The 13,260-nt window shown below is 46.6% G+C and overlaps 1 protein-coding gene across 1 annotated transcript in view; it reads right to left on the reverse strand.

Annotated features, from left to right (window-relative positions):
* The window catches only part of VCPIP1 (valosin containing protein interacting protein 1), a 32,987-nt gene extending 20,834 nt beyond the window's left edge, over positions 1 to 12,153 (reverse strand). The window contains exon 1 of the mRNA XM_056522064.1: positions 9,286 to 12,153. Coding sequence (XP_056378039.1) covers positions 9,286 to 11,932 — 2,647 coding nt within the window. The 5' untranslated portion in view covers positions 11,933 to 12,153. The remainder of the gene's footprint in view (positions 1 to 9,285) is intronic.
* Positions 12,154 to 13,260: the final 1,107 nt, after the last annotated feature.

The following is a 13,260-nucleotide window of genomic DNA, read 5'->3' on the forward strand; positions in this document are numbered from 1 at the left end:
TGATCAAAGCTGACCGCCGCGTCTGAAGGGAAAGTGACACTAACCCGGCTGCTCAATCTGGCTGTTCGGGACCACCAGGGTGAAATCGCGGCATCCCAAACAACTTACAGGACACCGGGAGGGACCTTACCTGCCTCCTCGGTGTCTGCTCCGTGCCGGGATCCCCTGCATGGCCGGCGCTCTCCTTCAGCATCATCACGTCGTCGCGCACGCCGTCCCGTCATCCAATAGGAGCGGTGTGCGGAGCGACGTGATGACGGCGATGGAGAGCGTGGATCCCGGTGAAGAAGACGTCCGGAGCGTCGGGGACACCACGGGGACGCGGCGACAGCGATGGAGTGACATCCAGGGCAGCGGTGACGGGTCCGGAGCGGTGGGGACACGTGAATATTACCTCCTATACCAGTGGTCTTCAACCTGCAACTTGTAGGGTTCAGAATCTTTTTTTTTCTAGATTTTGCACCTTTAAAATTGGGTGCGTCTTATATGCCGGTGTGTCCTATCGGGTGAAAAATACGGTAGTCGGGGTCCCGCACACGAGATTGTGAATCATCCCAGCAGTTGGACCCCCGCAATCAGAAGCTTATCCCCTATCCTGTAAATAGCAGATAAGTATCTAACAAGTTTAGTTTTACCCTGTTAATGAGGGCCTATTACGAATGTGCACACCAGCAGCTATAATAACTTGAATTGAAGGCCGTCAGTCCATCAGACCCGCAGTCAGGCCAGGATATGCTGCTATAAATGTGGCTGTATATATGCAGCTGTATTAGGCTGGTGTGAACGCATTATAACTTAATTTAGTCTAGGGTACTACACTTGTGTCCTACAAATAAAAGCTTTCAATTCATAAAACCAAACATGGTCACTAGTAGACAGAGTATGGTCTATAGATGTCTATAGCTGCACTGTGGATACACTGGAATACAGGCGATACATATGGAATGTTCTTTACGGTATCCTGACAAATACCCACAATGGAGCCCTGAAATGTGACGTTAAAGGGGTTCTCCACCATAAGGTGATTTTAGTACGTACCTGGCAGACAGTAATGGACATGCTTAGGAAGGATCTGCGTTTGTCTTGGGGCTAAATGGCTATGTTGTGAGATTACCATAACACTGGCTAGCTTTTTGTGAACTGGTATTTCCTGTTTGACTTTTTTTTTTTTTTACTATAACTCCGATAATTCCATTTTCCTCCCTCCCACACATCAGTCACCCCACCCATTGAAACATAAATGAGCTGCATCCAAAAGGCCTGTGCTTTTCAATCAGGGTGCCTACAGCTGCTGCATTAGTTGCAGATTGATCTCTCTCCTACCGAGCGATCGCTCCACCCATTAAAGCAGACAGGCTCCCTGTCATCAGCTGACTAGTGAGTCAGGACTCGGCCGCATTGCAACCTGGGAAAAATTCTAGACAACAGTCATTTTGTATGCTGGTAAAAATAAATATTGGGGTGAAAATCACAGAAGAATTGTGAGAAAACCGTCACACACAGGTACCGACACGATATTATGAACTACACTAACTTTACAGCCCCTGTAACAGTCAAATAAAAAAAAATTCCTGGAATACCCCTTTAAAAGTTAGACATTTTTCTAATAATTTCTTAATTCCACATAGTTTTCAATATCTCTGCTTAGAGACATTCAATAGGAACTGATATGGCCCTTCACACTACTGAAATTCTGCTCGGCTTGCAGCAGAATCCCATTGATTTTCATAGGTTTCATTTGCACTGTGCACACTACAGATGTTCCAAGTTCCGTAGCGGAACTTCCGAGGCAGATCCAGATTCTTCAGAATTACGCTGTATTAGTAAGTTCTATGTTATGAATTATTCCAAGCTTGCCGCAGCCTCTGGCGGGATCTGCACTTAATGGCCGCATAGGAATTAAAGGGGTACCCCCAGCATTCAAAAACGTATTCCCTATACACAGGATAGGGTATAAGTGTAATAGCGGGGGTCTGACTTCAGGGACCCTCCACAATCTCCAAAATGGGGCCAGATTCTCCCTGCTGCATGGAGCCAGGGTTGGCATGCCCTCTATACATGCTCTATAGGAGCACCGGTGATACCCCAGTACAGTGCTCGTGTACCTCAACGCTCCCATTGAGAATGCATAGAAAGTGGGGAGAGATGAGACCCTGATCTGGAGATCACGGAAAGTCACGGAGGTTGGATAGGAGATACGTTTTTAAATGCTGAAGTACCTTTTTACGCCCTTGCAGCCAGTAAGAGCCAATTTTGCCGGAGGCTGCCGTGAGCAGAATTCGGTAGCATGGGAGGGCCCTTAATGCTTGGTCATGTGATGACATGGGTGCACAGCTCTGATACAGTGACCGGGAGTGTAAGAAGCCCTGCACTTGTGTGCCCATCACATGACCAGGACTGATTTCTATTCCCTAGATCAGAGTTTCCCAACCAGGGTGCCTCCAGCTGATGCAAAACTACAACTCCCAGCATGCCCGGACAGCCAAAGGCTGTCCGGGCATGCTGGGAATTGTAGTTTTGCAACAGCTGGAGGCACCCTGGTTGGAAAACAAGGCCCTAGATGTAAGCAATAAACTTAAAACCTCAGAGTTGAAAACAGAAAGTTCATTGGAACCTTGTATAAAACTTTTCATAATACAAGAAGAACATTTACTTGTTGACACCAGGAAAATGCCTTTTAGGGCCTATTCACACATACAGTATCCTGCGCATATCTGATGCGCAGGATTTGAAGCTGTATTCAGTCATTTAGTTTACAATAAAATCTGCAGCACAAAATATGCATAGTATACGGTCCTTGTGAATACATCCTATAACGGGGTACTCCGGTATCAGAACATTTTATTTAAATAGAACTATCACTCTAAAACATATAATTTACTACTATTGGGGGAGATTTAGCAAAACTTGTCCAGAGGAAAAGTTAGCCAGTTGCCCATAGCAACCAATCAGATCGCTTCTTTCATTTTTAACAAGGCCTCTGCAAATTGAAAGAAGCGATCTGATTGGTTGCTATGGGCATCTTCTCCTCTGGACAGGTTTTGATAAATCCTGTTATTACAAATTGTATTGGCTTCAGCAATACCCTAACTAGAGATGAGCGAACTTACAGTAAATTCGATTCGTCACGAACTTCTCGGCTCGGCAGTTGATGGCTTTTCCTGCGTAAATTAGTTCAGCCTTCAGGTGCTCCGGTGGGCTGGAAAAGGTGGATACAGTCCTAGGAAAGAGTCTCCTAGGACTGTATCCACCTTTTCCAGCCCACCGGAGCACCGGAAAGCTGAACTAATTTATGCAGGAAAAGTCATCAACTGCCGAGCCGAGAAGTTTGTGACGAATCGAATTTACTGTAAGTTCGCTCATCTCTAACCCTGACGGTTGTGTAGTTCTTTCATTTTCAGTGTGGGGGTTTTCTCCAGCTGCCCGACTCCTCCCTCTCAATTAAGGAAATTTATCAAACAATTTAAGCAGCTTTTTTAGTCCAAATTTGTCGCAGGCTGGTCCCATACGACTTTTCCTGCAAAATTACATTTAGACTGTTTAATTTTTACGACCACGAAGTGATTTAGATCACTTTGTGCAGTGGCCACTAATTTATCATGTGCGACTTTTCTGCGAAAACTCGCAAAAAAAGGTTGCACGGGCCAGATATAGAAGAAATCACAGGGCAATTCAACCCTGCCCTATATCACTCTATGCGACAATTGTATTAACTCCTTAATGATGAAGGACGCATATTTTCGTCCTGCGCCGGCTCCCGCGATATAATGCTGGGTTACGCGGTGACCCCCGCATCATATCGGGTTGGTCCCGGCAGCCATCAACGGCCGGGATCCGCAGCTAATACCAGACATCACCGATCACAGTGATGCCCGGTATTAACCCTTCAGATGCAGCGATCAAAGTTGACCGCCGCATCTGAAGTGAAACCAAAAGCATCCCGGCAGCTCAGTCGGGCTGTTTGGGACCACCACGGTGAAATCGCGGCATCCCAAACAGCTTGCAGGACACAAGGACTACCTGCCTCCTGCATGTTCAATAGCCAAATGACTGCTCCGTGCATGAGGTCCAGGCAGGAGCAGTCGAGCGGCGATAACACTGATCAATGCCATGTTAATGCATGGCAGTGATCAGTGTAGGAAATCAGTGTAATTTCCCTAATAAAAGTCAGAATCACCCCCCTTTTCCCCATTTAAAAAATAAAAATATGTAAATAAAAAAATATATATAAAATGTGGTATCGCCGCGTGCGTAATGCCCAAACTATAAAAATATATCGTTAATTAAACCGCACAGTCTACGGTATACACGTAAAAAAAAATTCCAAAGTCCAAAATAGCGTATTTTTGGTCACTTTTTATACCATTAAAAAATTTATAAAAAGCGATCAATAAGTCCAAAACAAAAATAGTACCAAAAACTTCAGATCACGGCATAAAACATTAGCCCTCATACATCCCCATTTGTGGAAAAATAAAGTTATAGGGGTCAGAAAAGGACATTTTTAAACGTATACATTTTCCTGCATGTAGTTATGATTTTTTCCAGAAGTACGACAAAATCAAACCTATATAAGTAGGGTATCATTTTAACCGTATGGACCTACAGAATAATGATAAGGTGTCATTTTTACCGAAATATGCACTGCGTAGAAACAGAAGCCCCCAAAAGTTACAAAGTGTCTTATTCTTCAATTTTGTCGCAAAACAATTTTTTTTTTCCCGTTTCACTGTGGATTTTGGGTAAAATGACTGATGTCACTGCAAAGTAGGACTGGTGGCGCAAAAATATAAGCCATAATATGGATTTTTAGGTGGAAAATGGAAATGGTTATGATTTTTAAAAGGTAAAGAGGAAAAAATTAAAATGCAAAAAACAGAAAAACGCCGAGTCCTTAAGGGGTTAAGGTCCGTGCGCCTTGTAATACAATTGTCGCATGGCTCGCCGCTAGACGCAAAATTTATCCAGAGCAGTTCAGTAAGCATTCAACGTCCGCGCACCATTTGATAAATTTGGCGCACGCATGCCACTTTCCTGGCAACTTTTTTTGCTCTAAAGTGACCAAAAAGCAAGTTCACATTTGATAAAAGCCCCTCATTGCCCTTTGCTGTCTCAGGAGACTTCACTGGTTCTTGTTGCTGAGCTCAAGCCCAGCCCCCTGAGTTATGTCACCAACACTGTCCAGACCCACCAGCCTGCATCACTTATTTCCTTGTCACACACACACACACATTATATTATGTGTGTGTGTGTGTGTGTGTGTGTGTGTGTGTGTGTGTGTGTATGTATATATATATATATATATATATATATATATATATATATATATATATATGTTTATTGGGACATTTTGAGAAAATGAGGTGTGTTTACAGCATTCTGCCTTATGTTGAGCAATAACAGAGGAGGAGGCAGAGGAGCAGTCAGTAAATGAATGCAGCAGTTGACTGCAGAGCAAAAAATTAGCTGCGTATTGAAATGTTCTGGAGCATCTTGTAGCAGGGACTAGAGTAGGCATGGTGGGTAAACTGATGAAGAGCTATGGGAAAGCAATACCTTCTGGGAATTGTAGTACTGCGCAGGACATGTAGCGTGATGATTATATACCCACAAAACAAAAAGGTGTTTGGTGATTTCAGAACTAGGGCAGACAAGCAAGCAATGCTATATGTTTCTGTAGCATTTGTATTACCTTACATCAGAGCGCCTCTTTAAAAGGGAATAACCCTGTCTCCACTATATCTATCCTGCATATGCTTCTCTGCCCAAAATGTATACAAAATTTCTATCAGATACTGACAAGCATCCAAAGAACACAATGTATCCGCTGCAAACACAGAAGTGGCTGCTTTATCCTACAGCAATGCAATTAGGAGGAAATGCATCATCAAATGTACAGCCAAGATGCAAATCCTGCACTTATCGAGGTTCCTGGCAGAGGACCTCGGATCTAAAGCCAGGGAACGTAAGGTGCATTTCAAATGGGGGGTAAACATAGCCTTCCACATCTGGATTGGTTGTCCCCAACCTGTGGCTCCCCAGCTGTTGTGAAACTACAAATCCCAGCATGCCATGAAAGCCAAAGTGTAGTTTCGCAACAGCTGGAAAGCCACAGGTTGGAGATAACGCATTAAAAGGTATCACAGGGGTCAACTTCAGAAAAACCTTTAAAAGGGGTACTCCGGTGGCAGACAGAAAAGAAATTAAAAAAGATAAGAACTTCCTGTGGAGCATACAGCAGTTAAGTACTGGAAGTATTAAGATTCTTAAATATAAGTATTTACAAATCTGTTCAACTTTCTGACACCAGTTTAAAAAAAAATAATAATAATAAATAAAGCTTGCCACCGGAGTACCCCTTTAAAGTGTCCCTCTAGTCCAGTATTTCCCAACCAGGGTGCCTCCAGCTGTTGCAAAACTACAACCCCCAGCATGCCTGGACAGCCAAAGGCTATCCATGTATGCTGGGAGTTGTAGTTTTGCAACATCTGGGGGTACCCTGGTTGGGAAATACTGCTCTTATCCCTTGGTCAATTTCCTAAAAATAATTGACATCCATTTCAAAATGAATGCTTAAATCCCTGCATGGGGCGCTGTTCTTCCCGCTGTATATAACTTGTTATGAGACGCAGTCCTGCACGATAGAAACTTGTCTACAGCCACTAGAGGTACATTTCAAGCTGGGTTCTGTAGTAGTAGCTGTATTTTGGTTTAAATCACAAGCTACCTGCATGTCAGTGGAGTTTCAGCCATATTTGAAAACTTCGCCCCAACCTTGTTAGCGACTGCAGAGTGAGCTCCCTGCTGCGGCCGGGTAGCTCTGCGTCAGCATGTGACTGCCGGCGGGAAATCCGCCACTACAAGCAGACACACAGAGCTACAGGGAGCTCACTCTGCCGTCGCTCTGTGACTGCCGGCAGGGCATCTGCAGCGTCAAATACGCTGCAGATGCACTGTGTCTGACCCTACCCTAATGCTTAAAGGGGTTATCCAGGAAAAAACTTTTTTTGGCTCCAAAAAGTTAAACATTTGTAAATTACTTCTATTAAAAAATCTTAATCCTTTCAGTACTTATGAGCTTCTGAAGTTAAGGTTGTTCTTTTCTGTCTAAGTGCTCTCTGACGACACGTGTCTCGGGAACCACCCAGTTTAGAAGAGGTTTGCTATGGGGATTTGCTTCTAAACCGGGCGGTTCCCGAGACACGTGTCATCAGAGAATACTTAGACAGAAAAGAACAACCTTAACTTCAGAAGCTCATAAGTACTGAAAGGATTAACATTTTTTAATAGATGTAATTTACAAATCTGTTTAACTTTCTGGAGCCAGTTGATATATAAAAAAAAAGGTTTTTCCTGGATAACATCTTTAATCTCCTCTGTGGAGGAGCTGCAGGGAAATTAATCGCATACAACCAAGTATCCCCACAGATCACAAGTGACTGGGCTTTCTGCTTATTGGCAAGGGAGCCTTTCTAACAAATATTTTCCAAAACAGAAAACCCCCATTAGGGTAGGGTCACACACAGTGCATCCACAGCATATTTGACACTGCAGATGCGCTGCCGGCAGTCACAGAGCGACTGCAGAGTGATCTCACTGTAGCCCTTTGTCACCTCATAATGGAGGATTTCCCACCGGCAGTCATAAGCTGGCACACAGAGCTACCTGGCCACGTCAAATACACTGCGGATGCACTGTGTGTGACCCTACCGTTAAGGAGTAGTCTACTGAAAGGTATCTTCAGGGGCAGGACTATCTGCCCAGGCTGCAAAAAAAAAAATAAAAAAAAAGCTTTAACTTGCCTTCCTCCATTTCCCCGTAGCGCCGCTACAGCTGTATGGTCCTCCGGTTCCATCCTCTTCCTTCTTCCTGTGCACAGATTGTAACACTGCGCTCAGCTTATCACCGGCCAACATGGGATATTGCTGCGGCCAGTGATCGGCTGACCACAGAATGATGATCCGTGCACATGGAAGGAGAAAGATGACCAGACTGGAGGACTGAACATCTGTAGCAGCGCTACAGAGGAACGCAGGAAGGGGAGTTAAAGTTGTTGTTTGTTTTTTTTTTGCAGCCCGGGCACAATGAACTGAATATACTTTTTAGTAGACTACTCATTTAAGGCTATATTGACATGGCAGAATTTCCACATACGGAATTCGGCATGGATTCCGCATCAAATTAAAGCCCAATAGACTCCAATCGGATTCCGCACTCTCGTTCACTTTTCAGGATTTCCTCTTGGAATCCGCACCAACTCCACAGGAAATCTGCACAACCCAGAAACCACCCAAATGAACGCGGAATTGGTGCAGATGTGCGGGAATTCTGCCGTGTGAATATCCGCTACCCATAGAAAGTCTGCAGCAAAATATGCACGTTTTTATTTAATGGATAATCAACTGTCAGGATAGGCCATTAATATCCAATACCCAGCACTCCCGCCAATCAGCTGTTTGACATAGCTGTGGCACCAACACACACAGTAAAAAGACACAAGCTGACAGCTCCGTCCATCGTGTAGTGGCCGTACTGAGTACTGCAGCTCAGCATCAGCTCCCATTGAAGATAATAAGAGCTGTAACACAGCATGGCCACAATACAACATACAAAGCTGTCTGCTTTCGCCTTTGTTCCTTGTGAGCACCCCGGCCCAAATTTGAACGCTTACTGATCAGATATTGATGGCCTATCCTAATAAGTCCCGGACAACTCCATTGACATTTTTATCTCCAAGTACTTACTAATGTTACAGAACATTGGGAAAAAGTGTTAAATTATGCATTGTTAAAGGGGTACTCCAGCCCTAAGACATCTTATCCCCTATCCAAAGGATAGGGGATAAGATGTCTGATCACAGGGGTCTCACTGCTGGGGTCCCCCACAATCTAGCATGCAGCACCCACCTGTGAGCACTGCAGGAAGCGCTGAAGGCTCCAAGTCTTATGCCTCCCGACCACGGGGACGGTGTATCATGACATCACGACTCCACTCTGTCTGACATCACGCCCCGCCCCCTCAATGCAAGTCTATGGGAGGGGGCGTCACGCCCCCTCCCATAGACTTGCATTGAGGGGGCGGGTGTGATGTCAAACAGGGAGGAGACATGACGTCACGATACACCATCCCCGTGATCGGGAGGCATAAGACTTGGAGCCTTCAGCGCTTCCTGCAGTGCTCACAGGTGGGTGCTGCTGACTAGATTGTGGGGGTCCCCAGTGGCGGGATCCCTGGGATAAGATGTCTTAGGGCCGGAGTACCCCTTAAATCCTTGTATTTCCTTACCCATGAGGGTTGCCAGCAAACACAAGGAGTACATCTCCTTATCAATCTGGTCTTGAAGCTCCTTGGAAACAGATTTCGCGGACACAGCAGAATCCTCGGCAGAGACAGAATGTGCTGAGTGAGCAGATGGGTGATGGACAGGTTTTTCTTTGGCCTTTAAAATCTCTACTGTCACTCGGTCGCCATGTTGTAAGGGTACGGGTTCATTCTCCATGCCATCCTTTGGTGGTACAAGCTCTTTTGGAGGGAATCCATAGCGAATGGACTGTAAGTAAGGAGGAATATCCAACTCTTTTGCTATTCCTTCCTGCAGCTCAGAGAACGTGGTTGAGAACTTTAGGGTAAGCATTGCCTGGCGGCCATCATTGGTGGTAATGCGGATTTTCTTTTCTTTGGAGGATGTGGGAGAGTAAGGCGTTTTTGTGGGTGTGGAAGGACCTGATGAAGGACCATCTCTGACCACCCCAGGTGAGGAAGATCTGGCTGGTCCTTTCTGTTCCTGTTTAATCTTGTCAGACTTGCGTTTCTGCAGTACAGACGCTTGCTCTGTAATGTTCTGCTGAATCTTCCTTTCAGTTTTGCTCATGTTTAACTCTTCTTTGTGCAATGTTTTAGCCTTTTGGCCAGTGAGTATGATTTTTGTGGGTAACTGGGAATCAGAGTCCTGTTCCGGTTTAACATCTTCCATCCGCTGAATGTGGGCGCCGTCTATGGACACGGGGGTATAGTCATCGGGATTCTTTTTAGCCGTTTGATGTAATATTGTATTCACAACCTTCTGGACCAGAATTTCACTGCCAAATTCCCCTGGGAAGTGCTTAGTGACTAGTTTCATTGCAACATCATAGACGTTACTGTTCAGACCGGGGTCACTTTCATACTGGAACCAATAGACCGTTTCTCGCACGACTCTTCCACCCCACTCTAGTGTTATAGGGAATGCTTCAGGTAAGTTGTCATATTCCTTACCATCCCAGTAATGTTTAAAGCCACAACCACATTTGCCCCCATAAGACCTTGTGTTAGTTCTGTCTCCATCCAGATACACTATGGATGCATCACTCCTCACTCTACGTACAGAGTTCCCCCGGCACCAATTGCAACTGGTTAAATTGCTTAACGTAAAGTCAGGTACTAAAATATCATTTACAGCATCATAGGAACAAACAATGTTATTGAGGGGAAAGCTGTAATTCTTATCTGGCTTCAATTGGCCATGGGTTGACTTTGCTAGGTTATACAGCTTACCACCTAGGGACAACCACTCTGGAGGTACTAGAAGTTCAGAGAGCGCCCCACATATTAGGCATTTGTGAAGGCGATTTTCCAGCACTGCCTTCTTGGCGGCAGATGTAACTTCTTCGGGCTGAATGCCAATGACGCCAGTCCGTCTGTAAAAATATTGGTGCACATCTGCCACCAGACTGGGGTGGATCCCATGCTTGTCCATGAACACCTCTTCCATAGCAGCAACCAGTCGCAGAAGATACTTGTCTTGTAGACTCCTGTCTCCTCCAATAATACAGCCACCGTCCTCCTCCAACTTTACATACTTTCTGATCAGATCTTGTGGCACTCCCCACGCTTTGGGAAGTAGCTTTAAGGGTAATTTTGGCAGGGGGCCACCTTTGATCCCTACTAAAGGGATGTAATGATTCCTTCCCGAACTGCTCCAGGCAATGCATATCGGTTTATTCAGCTGTCCGTCTTTGCCTTTGCAATTCTCCACAGGGATCAACCCAGGAAGGAAAGTGGCCGAGTAATCCCCAGAACTCCTCATGCCGCTTAGGGAATCCAGCAATATGATAGGACGGTGGAGAACATTGGCCAGCCCAAAGATGTGGATGTTACGTAGGCCTAGAGGGACACCTTCCGGGGGTACAAACCAGGGGTCGCACTCATTGATGATGTCTTCCCACTCTGCCACATCGATGAAGTCATGAAACAAGGCCTTGTACCTGTCCAGGTTCTCTTTCAGGTGTTTCTTCAGGTTCTCCCGTAGGGCATGCCAAAACAGCTCCCTGCCCACGAGAGCCCGAGACACAGCGTGCACCAAGCAGTGCCCGTCCCCATCTACGTGCACTGGTATGAAGCACTCCTGGTTGCCATTGGCCTTCTTGATGTCCTCCAAGGTGTCGTGGAGGTAGAGCAGGCTACCTGACCGGTCCTTCCCGTAGCCCACCGTGTCCACGTGCTCCCGCTCGATCAGGAAGGCTCGGTCGCCCAGCAGCGAGCAGTCAAACACGTCGCCCTGGTTCATGTCCCGGAGAAGCTTGGCCTTGCCAGTCTGCTTGTCCATGCCATAGCGGGCCAGGATGGGGGCCAGCAGCTTGCAGTGGTAGTTGGAGAGCCCCATGACTTTCACCATATCTGTGTTTCTCTTGGGGGTCCCGGCCACCCCCAGCAGGGCGTTCCTCAGCAGGTTGTGGAGCACCACGTCTGGCTCGGTGACCTCCTCCACCTCCAGCAGCTGCCTCTGCTCATGTCTCTGGCCGCAGTCCGTGCACTCGATACTTGCCGATCCCTGAGCCGGGAAGAAGAGCCGGGCCCTGCACTTGGGGTCCGGACAGGTCCCGGAAAAGATCCGCCGATCCTTCCTCCTCTGCTGCTGAGCCTGAGCCGGGGACTGCGGAGGCTGCTGAGACATGGCTGCTCGGTCACCGCTGGCTCATCCTCCGCCGGCCCGAACACCAGCAGCTACAGTAAACGGTCCCCAATGCGGAAGCACTACCTCCGCTCGCCGCCAGCTGCCGCTCCGCCCCCTTTCTGTCTCCGAGCCGTTGACAGACATAACCGCCCCTTTTTTCTTTAAACCACGCCCATTCTGCTTTCCGAGGATGACGGTCGTTGTAGTTTTAAACAATCGCTTTAGGCTGTGTACTTCGGAGCCCGGACACTACAACGTCCAGGGTGCATTGCGAGACACACCCGGAAGTGGCTATGAAGTCGCTGCCTGTAGCCGTGTAGGCAATGTGTTGATTCTCATAGGTTATGGAGTTGCTGGATGACAGCTGGGGGGAGGAGCCAGGACTTCCTGTTATGGTTTTTTTTATATTCTGCTTGGTTAGGCTGTGTCATCTACAGGTGCTGTGTGTCTGATGTGGCCCTCACACTATTATACACAGAATCCATTGTTTCCCAACCAGGGTGCCTCCAGCTGTTGCATAACTACAACTCCCAGCATCACATTGAGGTGGCATTATAATTAGCGAGAAATGCATGACTGTACAAAAGAAAACTGAACCAAACATATAAGTAATTTATCTTTAGGCGGGCCCAGTGATTCCCAACCAAGGTGCCTCCAGCTGTTGCAAAACAACAACTCCAAGTATGCCCAGACAGCCAAAGCTGGAAGAGACTATTTGGGCATGCTGGGGGTTGTAGTTTTACAACAGCTCGAGGGGACTGTCTGGGCATGCTAGGAGTTGAAGTTTTGCAACAGCTGGAAGAGGCTGTCCTGGAATGCTGGGAGTTGTAGTTTTACAACAGCTGGACAAGGCTTTCTGGGCATGCTGGGAGTTGTAGATTTGCAACAGTTGGAGGAGGGGGTCCGGGCGTGAACTATCATGCTATGTCTGTACGAAACTCTGTGCGAACATTCCCCTGAATGCAGAGCGCTAGCATAACCTGCCAGCGCTAAGGACTACTCGGTTATGTGCCGACACCAACATTTTAATTTCAGATGTTTCCGGCGCAGAGAATCTGCTATGTTGTACACATGTTGTATTGAGATCAATAGAATTCTGCTGCTGTGGAATCTCCATGCGGAATTCCAAGGATGGTGCTAAATCAGCTCACCAGGACAGCGTCCCATCCACAGCGCGGCAGGTGTGCGGCAACACCAATGTGGTATGAAGAGAAGAAATTGCCAGTATGGAGTATGCCGAAAAATCCCATTTATTGTATAAAATCGGAAACACAGGTCAGGAAAAGATGATGACGCATTTCAGGCGTGGACCACCCAACATACCTACC

This window comes from Hyla sarda, chromosome 5 (genome assembly GCF_029499605.1).
Source record: "Hyla sarda isolate aHylSar1 chromosome 5, aHylSar1.hap1, whole genome shotgun sequence".
NCBI classification, from domain to species: domain Eukaryota; kingdom Metazoa; phylum Chordata; class Amphibia; order Anura; family Hylidae; genus Hyla; species Hyla sarda.